The 17,294-nt window shown below is 40.6% G+C and overlaps 1 protein-coding gene across 4 annotated transcripts in view; it reads right to left on the bottom strand.

The window, feature by feature from the left end:
- lmtk2 (lemur tyrosine kinase 2) overlaps nt 1–17,294 on the bottom strand; it is a 105,260-nt gene that overhangs the window by 7,187 nt on the left and 80,779 nt on the right. For 3 of the 4 annotated variants that reach the window (XM_048609444.1, XM_048609445.1, XM_048609447.1), the window contains 5 exons: nt 16,643–16,764; nt 13,694–13,843; nt 6,872–10,166; nt 5,381–5,519; nt 2,705–2,965 (listed from right to left, as the gene is read on the bottom strand). In XM_048609444.1, the coding sequence (XP_048465401.1) occupies nt 2,705–2,965; nt 5,381–5,519; nt 6,872–10,166; nt 13,694–13,843; nt 16,643–16,764 (3,967 nt within the window). Of the gene's footprint in view, nt 1–2,704; nt 2,966–5,380; nt 5,520–6,871; nt 10,167–13,693; nt 13,844–16,642; nt 16,765–17,294 lie in introns of those variants that run through there. The other variant, XM_048609446.1, reaches the window with a different exon arrangement.

Here is a 17,294-nt window from a genome sequence, read left to right on the forward strand (position 1 = left end):
TTTCATACTGCATTCCTGAAAACTTAATTGCTCAGTGGGCACGAGGTTCAATCACCCGAGAGACCGAAAATACCTGCCCACTCAAACATGCCTGTAAGTTTATGAGGTTTGGGCCAGACCCAGGGCATCATGTCTGATCTCTTCCCAAATCAAGCCCTTAAGTGGATAATTATTTGCCTTAAATTTGAGGATGGCAGGGACAGACGAGATGGCAAGGCAAGGGCTTGATTTCCATATTGTGCTTACCCCCACTTCAAAGCCTTTTGGGGGGGACAGACCATTTGCTTAGCTTCTCCATCCAGACACCAAACCACCTTCTCCACTACATGACCCTTTACATTTCCCTGGTCATCAACTCCAGAATTTAGAACCGGAGGACTGCTTCTAGTTCCAGTTCTGGCCATTACTATTGCTACTGGGACTACAGAGCTGCCAGCCAATCGCAGTGGACTGCAATTCTTGGAGGCTGGATATCTGCTGCAAAGATGGGCAGAAACCTCGTCTCTCCAGCCAACTGACGCTGCATAGAGGGTTAGTTAAGCGTGGGGATGCTTGGCCAGGAGGCAGTGTCTATTGATGCATTGAGTGGCAGCGTGGGAAATACCGGTGTCCATAAAAGGTAAACTAGAATCACAATCATCTTTAGCAAGGTGTTGTACACAATTAACAGCGACTCAATACAAGTTATCATCTACTTCTGAACTGGTCAACAAAAACTAAGATGGTTACAGGATGATCAGCTCCCCCTTTTACTTCATCTTAACCTTTGGTGATCCTGTTGCTTTCTTTTAAATTACTGAAGACAAATGCACTCAGATATTTGCTGTTTCAACACCAATTTAAATCTTGTAATTGAAAATTCACAATGATGCATTCTCTTGAATAGTTAAAACCTGCTGTCATGCTCAGTCTAGCAACGGATGGTGATTCCTGTGTGTCCCCAAAGCATAATAGCTGATTGCTTATGTCATGTAAAAGTGACTCATTCACCTTAAATGGTATTTCTGGAAGTAAAACAGATCAGACCTTGACTGACAAAGGTTTCAATGCATTGCAGATGATACAAACAAACGTGGAGGGAAAGGTAGTACTGAGGCAGCAGGGAGGCTGCAGAAGAATTTAGACAGGTTAGGAGAGTGGCAAAAAAGTGGCAGATGGAATACAATGTGGGAAAATGTGAGGTCAAGCACTTTGGTAGGAAGAATAGAGGCATAGACTATTTTCTAAATGGGGTGAAAATTCAGAAATCTGAAGTGCAACGGGACTTTGAGTCCTGGTCCTAGATTCTCTTAAGGTAAACTTGCAGGTTCAGTCAGTAGTTAGGAAGGCAAATATAACGTTAGCATTTATTTCAAAAGGACTAGAATGTAAAAGCAGGGATGTACTTCTGAGGCTTTATAAGGATCTAGTTAAACCACATTTAGAATACTGTGAGCAATTTTGCGCCCCATATCTTGGGAAGGATGTACTGGCCCTGGAGCGAGTCCAGAGGAGGTTAACGAGAATGATCCCAGGAATGAAAGGCTAGACACATGAGGAAAGTTTGAGGACTTTGGGTCTATACTCGATGGAATTTAGAAGGATGAGGGGGGGAACTAATTAAACTTGCAGAATGCTGAATGGCCTGGACAGAGTTGTGAAGATGTTTCCATTAGCTGGAGAGACTGGGACCCGAGGGCACAGCTTTAGAAGGGAAGACCCTTTAGAACAGAGATGACGAGAAACTTCTTCAGCCACAGAGTGGTGAATCTATGGAATTAATGCCACGGAAGGCTGTGGAGGCCAGGTCATTGAATATATTTAAGGCAGAGATAGACAGGTTCTTGATTGTCAAGGAGATCAAAGGTTACGGGGAGAAAGCGGGAGAATGAGTTTGAGAAATTTATCAGCCAGGATTGAATGGCAGTGCAGACTTGATGGGTCAAACGGCCTAATTTCTGCTTCTATGTCTTATGGTCTATTAGTAATTGTGCTTTTACAAGAAAACATCAAGTCTGTAAAATAATTTCAACGTGCCTACAGTAGTATGAAAGCTTAAAATAGTGAAAAGTGAACAAAGATCTCCCACAGGAAAAGCACAGGGAATGATAATCAGAGTTAAATTGGGTTGATTTAATACATCTGTCTATTCTGTTATACATATGCTAGGCAAACCAGTTGCTGGGTTGTATTATGACTGACAGAACAGCAAAGTTCACTTAGCGTCGGGATTGTTGAAGTGCAGCTTGTCGCATTTAAGTCAGATTTCCTCCGTCTATTCCTCTCCATTTCCTGACATCCAGGCTGCTCACCTCAGCCAGCATGAACATCACTGGTATTTGAATGAATATCAGGCTTCCTTGAAAGTTGGACAAAACATCCCACCACAAATATTTTCACCTCATTATTTACAGCTGGTCAACTGAGCTTCATTGATTTTTCATGATATTAGCAGCATTGAAACCATCCCAGTCAGATCCTTTTCAATTCTATGTTCCCACTTAACCGCAAACCTATTCCAATTACATCTATTTATTTATTTGCCCAACTCTCTTCTGAATGGGCAGAAATTACAATAGCACCGACTGTAAATAAGGTTGAAAGACCAGAGTTAGAGACACATTTGCTCAAGTCCCTATGATACTATTCGAAACAGAGGCAGGGTTATACTTGATTCATGAAAAAGTATAGGAATAGCCAATACGTTGTTGAAAATAAGACTCACCTCCTTGTTCGATGTCTGAATCGGTAAGATGAGTGAGAGAGAAGCTGGCCATATTGGACGGTGAGATAGAAAAACGAGAATATGATGAGGTCATATCTGTCCACTTTTGCTCCAAGGCCCGGGAGGACGGTGGAGGGGAAAAGTATCTCGAGGAGGGAGAAGGAGACGGTTTTAAGGAAGCAAGGTGATTTGATGTTTGAGCGATAAATGATGACTCCGAAGAAGACATGGAAAAATCATCTTCCCATTCAAAACCACCACCTGAAAAAGGAAACACAGAATGTTTCATTTAATTTGTGTATTTTTGCTATGAAACCGTGACTAAGAATAGGTCAATATTTTCTTCAGTAGGTTTCTAAAAAAAAAAATGAGAGGAACATGAAGTTGAGGTACATTTCCTTGTAAATGAAACTCTGTAAAAGATGTTCTATTCCAGAAAGCTAGTTGGTGAAGGATAGAACCGGAGCCAATCCCAACTCATGTTTATATTTACTAATAAAGTTCTGCATTACAAGCTTAACATCTCCGAATCCCAACCATCACCAGCCTGCCTGCTTTCAATTATATAGATTTAATACACTTCTAGCAGGAGTGGATGGCCCCTCAACTTCTGGGTTTGAATTGTCATCTAATCTAAGCATTCACATTAAAGTTCTCCGTTTATTGAAACTTGCTGTATGCAATTTGGTTACTGTTTCCGTTTTGACAGTAACTCTACTTTAATAAATTATTTTATTGTCTGTAAAGCATTTTGGGACATCCTGCATTTACGAAAGGCGCAATATAAATACAAGTCGCTCTTATCTATCAGTTGTACAGCTGAGTTTTCATTGTCTCAACTGCAGGTGGACAATGCCTCAACCAATTCAGGCACCCTGCATAGAGCAGGTCATCACACATTCAACATCATGGAACAAAATACAATTCCACTGAAATCCAACAATTCAGAGGAACTGTAATCAGGAGAAAAATCTACTAAAGTGGGTGACAAATTATACTGCCACCCAATCAGTGCATTGTGCAGGCTAATGTTGGCAGATGTTTGGTCATAGCTCTGGCCTTACCTTGCTGTGATTTTAGACCTACACGTTCACGTTACTGTCAATCCATTCCATGCTACTTCAGTTTTCTGGAACTGAATGAATAATCATGCGGATTGAGTAGAATGGTGAAGAAGTGTGGAAGCCAGAGGAGCAGGATAAGCAGTGGGACAAGTTAAAATGAATACAAATTGTATTATGCTGTATTTAGAGTGTAATCATAAATAGCAACATTCATCAATTTGATTGCTTGTTAGTCAGCAAGATCCAACCATTAAGAATGTTTTGTGTAAAAACGAATCATTCAATCTGCAAATCAACCCAGTTACAAAGGTCTCCATATTTGTTCTGGCTGTAATTTTCAAAATTGCAGTGAATATTAGCATTGAAAGGAATAATATAATTACAGTATAATCCAAGAAATTACAATTGACGGATTCATGAAATAAATAAGTTTAGAACTAGGTTTACGACACCCTGACGTATGATATGATAATCTTCGCAAGAATGCAATATCTTAACAGAAAACTGTTGATTCTTATTGTATACTGGAATAAAACATGCTTATATTCATTTAATTTTGTTGCCTCCACAGGGATAGCAAATGAGAAGCCTGGTCGTGGTAGATCAAAGACAAGAGATAAGGAAGCCAGCTGGAAAAGAATACCAAAAAGTAGTGAGAGCAATAGAGAAAGATGTTATGACTTTTAAATCTGGCATATATGATTAAGATTATGGTGGTAGAAGTGACTTACTAAAAATGTCACATCAGACATTGCGCAGCAGAAAAATACAGGTGATGTGAGTCGAAACACTGTTTAAAAAGGTTAAAAATCATGACCCATCTTTTGAGGAAGGTCCTAAACCAGAGTCTAGGCTTACACATGCTGCTGAACATTAAACACAGTCTGACACTTTTTTAAAAAGGAACAAGGAATTCTCTAAATGTCTTGAATAATTTCCTATCTCGAACAACAACTTTCAATTCAAAATAACCAGCAATGACACCACGTCTGCATGTCTAGTAGCTTTGTGCATGCAACTGGCAACCATTTTTGTCTATACTACATCCTCATTGTTAACACAAAACACTGGATGTGAATCACTTTGGTCCATGTTGAGGACATGCTAAGGCGCTGTATAAATGCAAGGCTTTACTTTCATTACAGAGAGTAATCAATGTTATCAATGGCTGTGATGGCTGGGTTGAGCAATCCAAAGTTCAGCTTGCTGAAATGAAAGGATAAAACAGTTGACCACTGAGAAGTTATGTAAGTAAAATTAGACTCACTTGGAAAGGTATGTGCAAGTATTGCTGATTACTATTATGGGGGAGAGAAGGCTAAGCTGTGTACATCAACTTAAAACCAAGATAGGATATTTGAAAAGGAAAAGGTAAATTTAAAAACTTGCATCAACTCATGCAATCACAAAAATTATATTTGATGATTAAATACACCCATCTACAATTTGGTTAATGATTTTATTTGGAAGATGTAATGACACAGAGGAAAGATGCATACAATTAAACCATTTTGAGATATTAATATACACCTCTGTGATAATATTACATCATAACACAGGTGCCTCTCAGCGTGTTGCCATAATTCAGCTACACCAAGACAGATATTCATACCTTCTTCATCAGTGGAGCTCTCAGAGTTTGAGAACCTGCTTGAGAAATGGGAGCCAGTTAACATGATGGGGCTGCCACCGTCTGAAACCTGACTGCTTTTTGCTGCCGAATGCTCTCCCAGTTCTTTGGTAGGGGTCTCCTAAAATGTCAGATAGGCCATCAATGCAATTTGTTGAACAATTATAAACAATGCCATCTTGACACTCTCAGAAACACCAATCTGGCCTATTATAATAGTGTAAATTACTATAGCCTGCTGTGAAATCATAGTTTCAATAATAGTTGTCACTCATTACTAATATATTTTAACCTTTCTTCTGGTATTTGTCAATGATGCCCCATCAGTACTTCAGTCAGTTAATTATCTAAATTATGGTAAGTATGCCATGATGCAGCACATCATGGTTCACAATCATCACAATGTAACATTCAGAACTATCTTTTGCAACAACAGAAAGTATTATTTCAGCCTGTCTTTTCCCAAGAATACTGTAAAATACTCTATGTACAGGTTCTTAAAACAAATAATTTTTGTGCCATTATAAAAGTCAGATCCACTTACTTTACAGTAGGCAGCATTCTTAAGTACAAAGCTATATTTTAGATCCTTACTGCAAGTTCTAGATGGCATTCAACCACCAAATTCTTCACAAAACAGAAGTATATATAACTAATTTTGCAGTTTGCATCATAGGATTGAGATACAGTACCCAACAGCACAACAGAATGTAGGCACTTGACTAGGAATTATATTACTTGTAAAACTTCCAATTATAGAGCATCTTTACTATAGTAAAAAGTCCAAAGAATGCTGCACAGGAGCATTAACAAAAAAATTCAATGTCAAGCCACATAAGGAGGCATTAGGACATGTGACCAAATGTTTGGTCAAACAGGTAGGTTTTAAGGACAGTCTAAAAGAGAAAGGAAGGGAGAGAGTTAAGAGAGTAAAGGTTCGGAGAGGAAATTCCTGAGCTGATTTAGCAGAAGGCACAGCCACCAAGGCACACACTGATTAAAATCAGGGAAAAGCAAAGTAACCAAAATGGAGAATTGTAGACCTCTTAAAGGCTGTCAGGTTCAGACTACTGGAATTCAGGCTACTGGAATTCAGGCTGCGGTCCATTATTGTGAAGGTCATTCGTTAGCTGTCAGGAGGATGAGGAGTAGTATTTGGAATGTACTTACTTTAAACTCTTGCAATTTGTCCATAATCAGTGAGAGGGAGCTGTCAGTTAGTAATTATCCATCAACATTTTAAAGCACGTTGTTTGAGACTTACAAGCACCATCTCAACAATGATCAACTTGACTACATTCCATTCAGTAAAGCATTCCCTTAATTACAAATAAAGGTCCTCCTTTGGGCAGAGTAGCTCGGAAATCTCGTTTTTTAAACGCGGGATGACAGCTGTGAATTATAATTCCCATTAACAATAAAAAGGACAAGAATTGGGGAAGAAGGGAGTAAAAGTTCATCCAATGTGTTTACCTGATCAAACAGAAAGACTGTGACATCATCAAAAAATGACACAATCTTCTTCACTTGCTTCTTTCTCACATCTGCTTTGAGAAGATCAGGAGGTCTGGGTCCACAGTCTTTCAATAAACTTTTGAGGGATTTTCCATCATCATTCTCAGTCACAACTATTGGTACAGGATGTGCCGCATCATCTTCACTCTCGGAACTGGGGCTATTAATAGAATAACCTCTGTAGTCATCATCTGAATCATCACTGTTTTCATCTTCTTCATCAGCCTCCATGCCGTCTTGTTCCTCCGACAGATCAAAGAATTCAGATGCATCAAGCCTACCAAGGTAGCGTCCTTCAACATCGGGTTCCTTCAGTCTAGTTCCTTCATTACCTTTTGACAATGGTTTTTTAATATCCTTCTCGACAATTATTCCAAAGTCTTCCTTCATATTTTCGGAAAACTCAGCGCTGATGTCTGGGATGTTAAACAAAACCTCTGGAATGGACACCGATTCAGAGACTGTTACACCCAAATTATCCAAACACCTGTCGGAATTTTCGTCATTGGTTACTCTATTAATTCCGTCATAGGTTCCTGTTTTAAAACAATTTGGAAATTCTCCGTCGTGATCGGAGCAAAAAGTTGGCGACTCTTTATTCTTGTTATTCAAGCTTTCTTCTGATACTGGCAGTGCATCACGAAAGTCAAATGATGTTGACATTTTGTCACTATGGTCAGCAACAACCTGATTAACTTCACAATTAGTAGCACTTTTAAGATGAGTTTCTTCATTTGTCCTCTCAGCATTCTCACACTCAACTCTCTTATCTGGTTCAGAATCATTGTCTGAAAAATAAGCAGAATCTCTATGGGAATTTTGGTGACCATTAGTTAACGTATCGGAGGCTTCTTCGGGGGTGTCCCTATTGATAATCTCTCTTGTGGGGAAGACATCCTCCTTGGATACAACAATAACTGGGTTTGAGGGTAAAGAGCTAGCAAACTCATCAGTGGGAACATCCAGGGCAGCTGAGGTGGGAGATATGTTTGCATTGTGGCACTGTGATGTCCATTCAGGTGATTCCAGATTTTCAGTTTCATAGCCACTGTCAGGTTGTTTTTGAGGTGGTTTTAATTTCTGAGAAACTGTACTTTGTGTTTCTAAAGATCCCAACACCCTGTGCATCTCCACTGAGTCTAAAGAATCTGGTGTTTCTGTAGACTGTTCTGAATTTATAGTGCATCCTTCTTGCATATCTTCTTCTGCGGGGCTAATGTGATTTGATAAATCTGAGGAAGGCACAGAAATCTTAGATTCAGCATTTGCAAAACTACTGAATGAGGGTTCAGGTACATCACCAGTCTCCAGTACTGATGAATGCCCTGAAGGAATTGAGGCTGACAGCTCAATATTGTTAGATGCACTGGAGGCTTCAGACTGAGGACTAGTCTCTATTGTTTTTAGAATCTCTGTTGGAGATTGAACAAAATGCACTGAAGCTAATAATTCTACACTTTTAGAAAGACTCAGAGGTTCAGATAGGGGACTGGTTTTCAACATGGGTTCAGACAGAGAACATACAACTGGCATTTTGTTGATGTCTTGCAGTGGTCGTTTTAAGATACCTTCATGTGATGTGACTGCATGTAGGACATGAGTTGGACTAAAGGGATCAACTTCTACAGCTTCCATGTGCTTCATCAACTCTGGCATTGTGACCATAGCTGTACCCTCTTCTGCCGTTCCAGGGATTACATCTTCTGCAAAAAGGTGCTTTTTGGCATTATTGCACGTGCTAGCAGCGGCACTTGCACTGCACTGAGCAGTCTCTTGGCAGTGTTTGTGTGGCAAAGTGATATTGCAATTAGAAATGCAGCCATCAGTAGTGTTACATTCTAATCCTGAGCTATCATGTAGTATACGTCCTTCATCTAACTCCTGGTTAACTTGCTGCTCTTCACAAGTGGTTTTATCCTCATCTAAAAACATGCACAACTCCTGTTTATTTTCTAACAGAGGTTGCAAGGATCCACTCTGTGAACTAACTTGCTTAGTAAGACTGCTTGCAGCTCCATACTGTTGAGAATCAGATAACTGCATGCTTTGATTAGTTAATTCTATAGTCTGTGCACAGTCAGCAGTGTTGTGTGATGCAGAGTCTGATAAAGTACCAACTTTCACCACATAACTGGCATCGCTTTTGGTTGAGGAGTCACGTAGAAGTTTATTTTCCTTAAGAAAATGATAATTTGAAAACAGCTGGTCAGATTGGAGTAATCCCAAACTGTCATGATCATTGATGCTTTCTGTACAAACTGTACCTGTTTTAGCTTTCAAAATGGAACTAGAAGTCTTTACAACAATTGGTATAGTTTGATGAATTAAGGACTCCATAGGAGTTTCTTTACTTGTAACTAAACCAGATGCACTTTTTCTTTTAGTCTCATTGAATTTGGGGAGATCAAGCATTATGATCCCTTCAGTGTTTAAATATCCTTTATTAAATGGCATCTCATCTAACGTATGGTCATAAAAGATATTGTTGTGATGAGGGCTTTCAGCACAACTGGAGGTGTAGGAACCAAGCATAGTCTCAATTACTTCAGACTTTTGCAAGTTTTGATTGTGACCTGGGAAGAAATCGACGTCTGTACTCAACTCGTCCCCCGAGTCACTCCGAATAACAAAAGACTCAGAGCCCTTGACCTGAGGGGCTCCTTCGCCAGCATTTTCTGAGTTTTCAACAGCAACCAAGTTAGTTTCACTTTGTTTCTCTAACCGTATATAGTATTCACTTCCAACAGAAGGATAATGGGCATTAAATACAGGAACAATCCCTGATGCTGCAAGCAGCCTTCCATCAGCCTCTTGTCTGGTGAGTTTATCATCTGAATGAGTGTGAACTATTGAGAAATTGCTTTTGTCAAAAGCACTCGTCGGGTAGAAGATGCTCTGGTAATTTACTTTCGGCCCATCAGTTCCCTGCATATGATCTTCAAAATGGTCTAGTTTAGCAGTTTCCCACACATATTCAAAGTTCAGTCCTTTACTTGTTTCTGTAACTGTGAGGATATCATCCATTTCCTGGTTCAGTCGCTCAGCAACAAAATGCTCCAGAATTGGAAAAGATGAATTATTTGCAATAGCTTCCCGGTTGCTATTGCTGGATTTGAGCGCATTCCATCTGATTTCAAAGTCATCTTCACATTCCTTCTGACTTTGCATGCGGAGGTAAGTCAGTAGCCTGTGAATCTCCTCAGCTGTTGGTCTCTTTTCTGGAGGTAACCAACAGAATTGCAGAACTTCATACCTGTAAGACATACCTCAGTTATTAGAAAAGTTACAACTGTATTATGTTCACATACATGCCTTTAATATAAAGTTAGGATGTTAGTCTACAGTTGGTTTATTCTGGCAGGGGTCTCCGATCTGTTGCAGAAAAAAAGAAATATAAGGGGAATGCCTAAGGAAATATCCTTGTTAGTATTTCTTTTGTTTTGATTCCTAAAATGCCATCGGCTCCCAGATGCCATTTCGTCATTGTTCATAAACTTAGACAGTGAGGTGCAACAGGAGGGAAAAGATGAGAAAAGGAAAAGTTTGCTGCGTGCAGATGTTCCAGTAGAGGTCACTGGAGAATGGCCTTAAATGGGAAGTCTGGTTAGTTTTCTCACCTTGTACCTGTGGACATTAAAGGTGAATATAGCATCTCAAAAACCAATCTGGCAGATAATAGCCAACTCATTACTGCCAGCAACTCATATGGTAGGTGAAATAGAGACCCAGGAGGACTTAAAAGTTTTTCATTATTGTGTCAGGATGAAGGAGCTGGAAATGCAGCTTTCAAAGAAAATGAGACTTTTTTTCGAAACAGGAATCAGTTCACATGGTTGAGTTATTTGATTTAGAAGTGTCTTCACATCCCCAAGTCCTTCCCACAGCTTTTAGACGCAACACCACCAGATTCAGGAGGTCCCTCTTTTTTTCAGAAAAATGCTGATGAAACAAGTTGACAACTCATATCGTGCATGCAGATTGGCTGCAAATATTTACAAGGGAATGGGATGAGTTCCTGAAAGAGGCTGACACCATATTTAATTATATACTGTCATACATCACTGCCGCTGGTGACCATTTAGGGGATATGACTCTTAGTTAACATGGTCCCCAAGAACTTCTGACTGCCTTTAGCAGTCACAGTTAAATTTTTTTTACCCCCAACTCTCCAGATACTTGTTCAGGGAGGTAGTACAAGTGGGAAGGTGTGAGGTCATGCACTTTGGTAGGAAGAAAAGGCATAGATTATTTCCTAAATGGGGAGAAAATTCAGAAATCTTAAGTGCAAAGGGACTTGGGAGCCCTAGTCCAGGGCTCTCTTAAGGTAAACTTGCAGGTTGAGTCAGTAGTTAGGAAGGCAAATACGACGTTGGAAACTAAAACAGAAGTTGCTGGAAAAGGTCCGGCAGCATCTGTGAAGAGAAATCAGAGTCTGGTGGCCCTTCCTCAGAACTTCTGCTTTTGTTTCTGATTTACAGCATCTGCAGTTCTTTTGGATTTTAACTACAATGTTGGCATTTATTTCGTGAGGACTAGAATATAAAAGCAGGAATGTACTTGAGGCTTTAAAAGGCTCTAGTTAGACCACATTTAGAATATTGTGAGCAATTTTGGGCTCCATACCTCAGGAAGGATGCACTGGCCCTGGAATGGGTCCAGAGAAAGTTCACGAGAATGATCCCCAAGAATGAAAGGCATTTTTTTTTAAAAACAAATTGAGGAATGTTTCAGGATTTTGGGTCTATACTTGGAGTTTAGAAGAATGAGAGGGGATCTAATTGAAACTTACAGAATACTGAAAAGCCTGGATAGAGTGGACATTGGGAAGAATGTTTCCGTTAGCAGGAAAGACTAGGACCCGAAGGCTAAGCCTCAGAGTAGAGGAAAGACCTATTAGAACGGAGATGAGGAGAAATTTCTTCATCCAGAGAGTTGCCACAGAAGGTTGTGGAGGCCAGATCATTGAGTATATTTAAGACAGAGATTGACAGGTTCTTGATTGATAAGGGGATCAAAGGTTATGGGTAGAAGGTGGGAGAATGGGGTTGAGAAACATATCAGCCATGATTGAATGACTGAGCAGACTCGATGGGCTGAATAGCCTAATTTCAGCAGCTATGCCCTATGGTCTTGTGTGAGTGGATGGAGATCATAGTGCTCTTATTAAACCAAAGGACTAGGGATGCTGGAGATCTGAATAAAAACAGAAAATGCTGAGGAAGAGTCATATCAGACTTGAAACTTCGACTTTGTTCTGTCTCCACAGATGCTGTCAAACGTAAGGAATTTCCTCAGCACTTTCTATTTATGTTATTGTGCACTTATGACCTTATGAAATGACAATATGGGCACAGTTTGAGCAGAAGGTGCTTTCTCAACTTGGTAATAATAATAATAATAATATAATAAGACATAGGAGCAGAAATTAGGCCATTTGGCCCATCTAGTCTGCTCCGCCATTCAATCATGACGGATAAGTTCCTCAACCCCATTCTCCTGCTTTCTCCCCGTAACCCTTGATCCCCTTGATAATCAAGAACCTATCTATCTCAGTCTTAAACGTACTCAATGACCTGGCCTCCACAGCCTTCTGTGGCAGTGAATTCATAGATTCACCACTCTCTGGCTGAAGAAGTTTCTCCTCATCTCCGTTCTATAAAGGTCTTCCCTTTACTCTAAGGCTGTGCCCTCGGGTCCCAGTCTCTCCTACCAATGGAAGCATCTTCCCAACATCCACTCTGTCCAGGCCATTCAGTATTCTGAAAGTTTCAATTAGATCCCCCCTCATCCTTCTAAACTCCAATGAGTATAGTCCCAGAGTCCTCAAACATTGCTCATACGTTAAGCTTTCCATTCCTGGGACCATTCTCGTGAACTTCCTCTGAACCCGCTCCAGGGCCAATACATCCTTCCTGAGATACGGGGCCCAAAACTGCACACAAAACTCCAAATGTGGCCTGACCAGGGCCTTATAAAGCCTCAGTAGTACATCCCTGCTTTTATATTCAAGTCCTCTCAAAATAAATGCCAACATTGCATTTGCCTTCCTGACTACTGACTCAACCTGCAAGTTTACCTTGAGAGAATCCTGGGCTAGAACTCCCAAGTCTCTTTGCATTTCAGTAACAACCCATGTTGCTCTAATAGATACTAACTTACAAGAACTCAAGTGCAATTCCTTCGCCATTTACACTATAAATCAATGCAATTTAAAATAATTGCCACTTGACAAATGCATTATACTCTTCCAATTTGAAACGGTTTTCTGTGTCTGAAAGGTATTATCTTCACAAACTGAAGTAATATTTTCTGTGTAGATTCACATTTAAGCCACATTCGCCAATTCTTGCAAGCAAAGCATAACATTGATTAGTATTGCTTTAGTTCGAAAAGATCATCTATGCTTTAGAAACACTCTTACACAAGAGCTTTTAATCTAGACAGACACCAATTTTAATAAACTTGCTCTCATTCCCTGGTTACATTTTAACCAGAGATGTTCATTCACCAAATATTCCACCACAGTTAGAAATATGCAACAATAGTGTAAATATTATCACCTTGACATAGATTTACTCTGTAGCATAGATTTCCTCGATATATTTATACATTTGCAAAATCAAAAACATGTATGCAGACATTTACGTCAAGATACAGTATCAGGCATTTTTGTCTCCTAGCAACAATACCTTGTCCATATAAGCCTTATGACTAACACAGGTACAACAATGGGAATTACATTTCAGCAAAACATATAAAGCTGTAAAACCAAGCAATTACCATCTGTCAGAGTGAGTCAACTCCAGCTGTGGCTTCAGGAGTTTAATTTGTCGTTCTTTTATAACAAAGATTAGCACCTCTTTGTCAGAAAGATGCATGTAGGGCTGCTTGGCATTCTCAAATAACTCCCATATCACAACACCCAATGACCTGCAAAAAAAAGATAAAGGTTGTGTGAGAGAGGAAAAGGGTGAGTCGAAGAGAGGGGGAGTGGGGGGGCGCGCGCGAAGAGCGAGTGAGCCAGAGAGAGACACAGAGAGCTAGAGAGCGAGCGATACACAGAGAGAGATAAAGCGAGAGAGGGAGAGGCACACAGAGTGTGCGAGCGCGAGCCAGACAGAGAGAGAGAGAGACACACAGAGACATCACTTATTTGTCACTCACAAAATAACACCCAGTTCAAAACTAGAGACAACCCACCATAGCGATTCTCCCTGATTCAGGTTAACCTTGTTTGCTTCTTCATAGAAATCAAAAGAATGTTTTACTCAAAACAGTTTACAAGAAAGAAATTTAAAGCTACTACTGTGTGGATAGATAATGCCAGGTCTCTCAGTAGGTCAGGCGCCATCAGTGCAGACTGAAACAGAGTTAAGGTTTCAGGTCGATACAGATCAGAATAGAAACATTAATGCTATCTCTTCCTGCAAGCTAACTGACCTGCTGTGTGTTTTCAAATTTTTTTTTTTTTTTTTTTAAAAAACAGATTTCTAGCAAGCACAATAATTTTTTGCCCAAATTAAGTTTTGTGCTGAGAGCACAAAAATAAATAAAAATACAACAGCGCTACACAAAAGCATTCCTTTGTGGAAGATGGTTGTGATTACTGGAAGTTAATCACCTTAGTCCAAGGAGTCTGTAGGAACTCCTCAGGGTAGATTTTTCCAGTCAATCTGTTCAGAGATACTTCACATGGCTGAAGCACGTGCGAATTTAACCCAGCCTTTCTAGCTTAGGTGTAGGGACACTTCTCCCCACTGCACTGAGAGGCAATGGTCAGTGGTATTATCACTAGATTATTTATCCAATGACCCAAATAACATCCTGGGTGTTTGACTGCTATCTGGACAATTGGAGATGAGCAACAAATGCTGGCCTTGCCAGCAACGTCCACTTCTATGACTTAATTTTTTAAAAACCACAAAAGCACAAATCTTCAGGGTAGTGTCCTAGGCCAACCAATCTTCAGATGCTTCAATGACCTGACTCTTCCATTAGGTCAGAAATAGGGATGTTCACTAATGATTATACAATGTTCAGCATCCTTTGCAACTCCTCAGATACTGAAGCTACACGCAGAAGTGGACTGCAAGACCTAGACAACATCTTGGGTTGAGCTGACAAATAGCTAGTAACATTTGTGTTACACAAGTGCCCAGCAAGACCATCTCCAATCAGAGATAGAGTCAATACACACTCCTCACTCCACAATCCCCACCAACCTTTCCCTGTAATTGCAGGAGATGCGACATCTGCCCCTACAACTCCCCTCTAACCTCCGTTCAATGTCCCAGACAAACCTTCCAAATCTGACAGGGATTCACTTGTACATCCTCCAACCTGGTCTACTCTGTCCGTTGCTCTTGATGTGGCCTCCTCTATATCAGTGAGACCAAGCACAGACTCAGTGACCAATTCTGTACTCTATACTCTGTACTCTATAATTAACAGCACCTTGCCAACCATTTTAACTCCCCCTCCCACTTCTTTGGTGACATGTCCATCCTGAACCTCAGTCAGTGTCACAATGATGCCACACGCAAACTGGAGGAACAACACCTCATATTCCACCTTGGGAGCCAACAGCCCAATGGCCTCAACGTATCAGTTTCAAAATCTCCCTACCCCTGACCTCATTCCATGTCCAACCCTCCCTTTCATTGCTGCCTCCTTAACCTGACACTACCTGTCCACCTTCTTTCCTATCTATCTACCCAACCCTTCCCACTGACCAATCCTCACTACTCCCGACGTGAATCAACCTATCACTGTCCCACCTACCTTGTGCCTGCTCCAACCCTCCTCCCTCTATTTAGTTCCCAGCTCCCTTCCCCTCTCCCCAGTCCTGATGAAGGGTGTAAACCAGAAATGTCAACTTTCCTGCTCTGTTGATGCTGCCTGACCTGCTACGTTCCTCCAGCTCTACATTGTATTGATCTGGCTCCAGCATCTGCAGTTCTTGCTATTTCCAACGAGAAATAATAACTATTTGCCTGATGATATGCAATGGCATTACCATTTCTGCATCCCCATTGTCAACATTTTGTGGGCTATATTAACCAAAAACAGAACTAGACAATATAAATATTGTCAGTACAAGATAACATCAGAGGCTATGAATTCTGTAGCAAAAAACTCACCCCCATCCACGAAGTACTTATTAGAAGTCAAGAAAATGCTCCCCACTTGCCTGAATGACAGCCGCTCCAAAAACACTCAAGAAGATGGACATCATCCAGGTCAAAACAGCCCACCTGACTAGCATCCTAGCCACCTCTCTCACACAGCAGCAGCGTGTACCACCATCAGAAGCCGCACTGCAATAAGTTACCAAGACTCCTTCGACAGCATCTTCCAAATCCATAACCTGTAACATCTAGAAGTAACAGATGCATGGACAGCACATCCTGCAAGCTCCCCTTCAAGTCACACAACATCCTGGCCTGGAATGATATCACTGTTCCTTCACATTCAAAGTTCTACAACTCTCTTCCTACACTTGAAATACTGCAGTGATTCAATATGGTAGCTCATCACCTTCCCCAAAGCAATTAGGGGTGAGAAATACATGTTAGCCTTCCAGCAACACTCACATTCCTTGAATCAAAAGTAAACAAAAGTGCTATCAATAGAGTGATCTTCCGCTTGGGTAGTATAATGTGATTCTCCTATGCAGAGGAGGAGGAATAATCAAACGTTACTTAAAAACTAGAAGCAGTGTAGGCTTACCAAATATTGCTGTGTCTCGTCTGCTCTGCTACTACCATGCTCCCATAAACATCACCGACAAGCTCGGGTGAAATCCAACGCAGAGGAATATATTGACCATCATTACTTATGATATAATCCTCCTGTTTCAGGCAACAATAAAAACAAAGTTTAAGTGGCGATTTAAGAGTTTCTGAAAGTCATGAAGAGCACTGATGGAGTAAATTAGATGAAACTGTCTCCAATAGCAGAATTACCAGTGACTAGAAGCTCATTGGTCTGAGGGTAGTGTATTGAGATGGACAGAAAATTGGTTAACAGACAGAAAACAAGGAGTAGGAATATGTGGATCTTTTTCTGACTGGCATGCAATGACTAGTGGGGCACTGCAAGGATTGGTACTGGGAGCCCAGATACTCTCAATGTATGTTAATGATTTAGATGAGGGAGCTAAATGTTATTTCTCAAAATTTGCATGTGAAACAAAACCGGATGGAAGGGCAAACTACAAGCAGGGATGCAGCAATGTGATTTGGACAAGCTGAGTGAATGGAAAAAGCATGGCAGATGTTGTTTCAGAGATGGTAGGAACTACAGATGCTGGAGAATCTGAGATAACCAGGTGTAGAGCTAGATGAACACAGCAGGCCAAGCAGCATCAGAGGAGCAGGAA

The sequence above is a fragment of the Rhincodon typus genome, chromosome 21 (assembly GCF_021869965.1).
Source record: "Rhincodon typus isolate 14 chromosome 21, sRhiTyp1.1, whole genome shotgun sequence".
Taxonomy (NCBI): Eukaryota; Metazoa; Chordata; class Chondrichthyes; order Orectolobiformes; family Rhincodontidae; genus Rhincodon; species Rhincodon typus.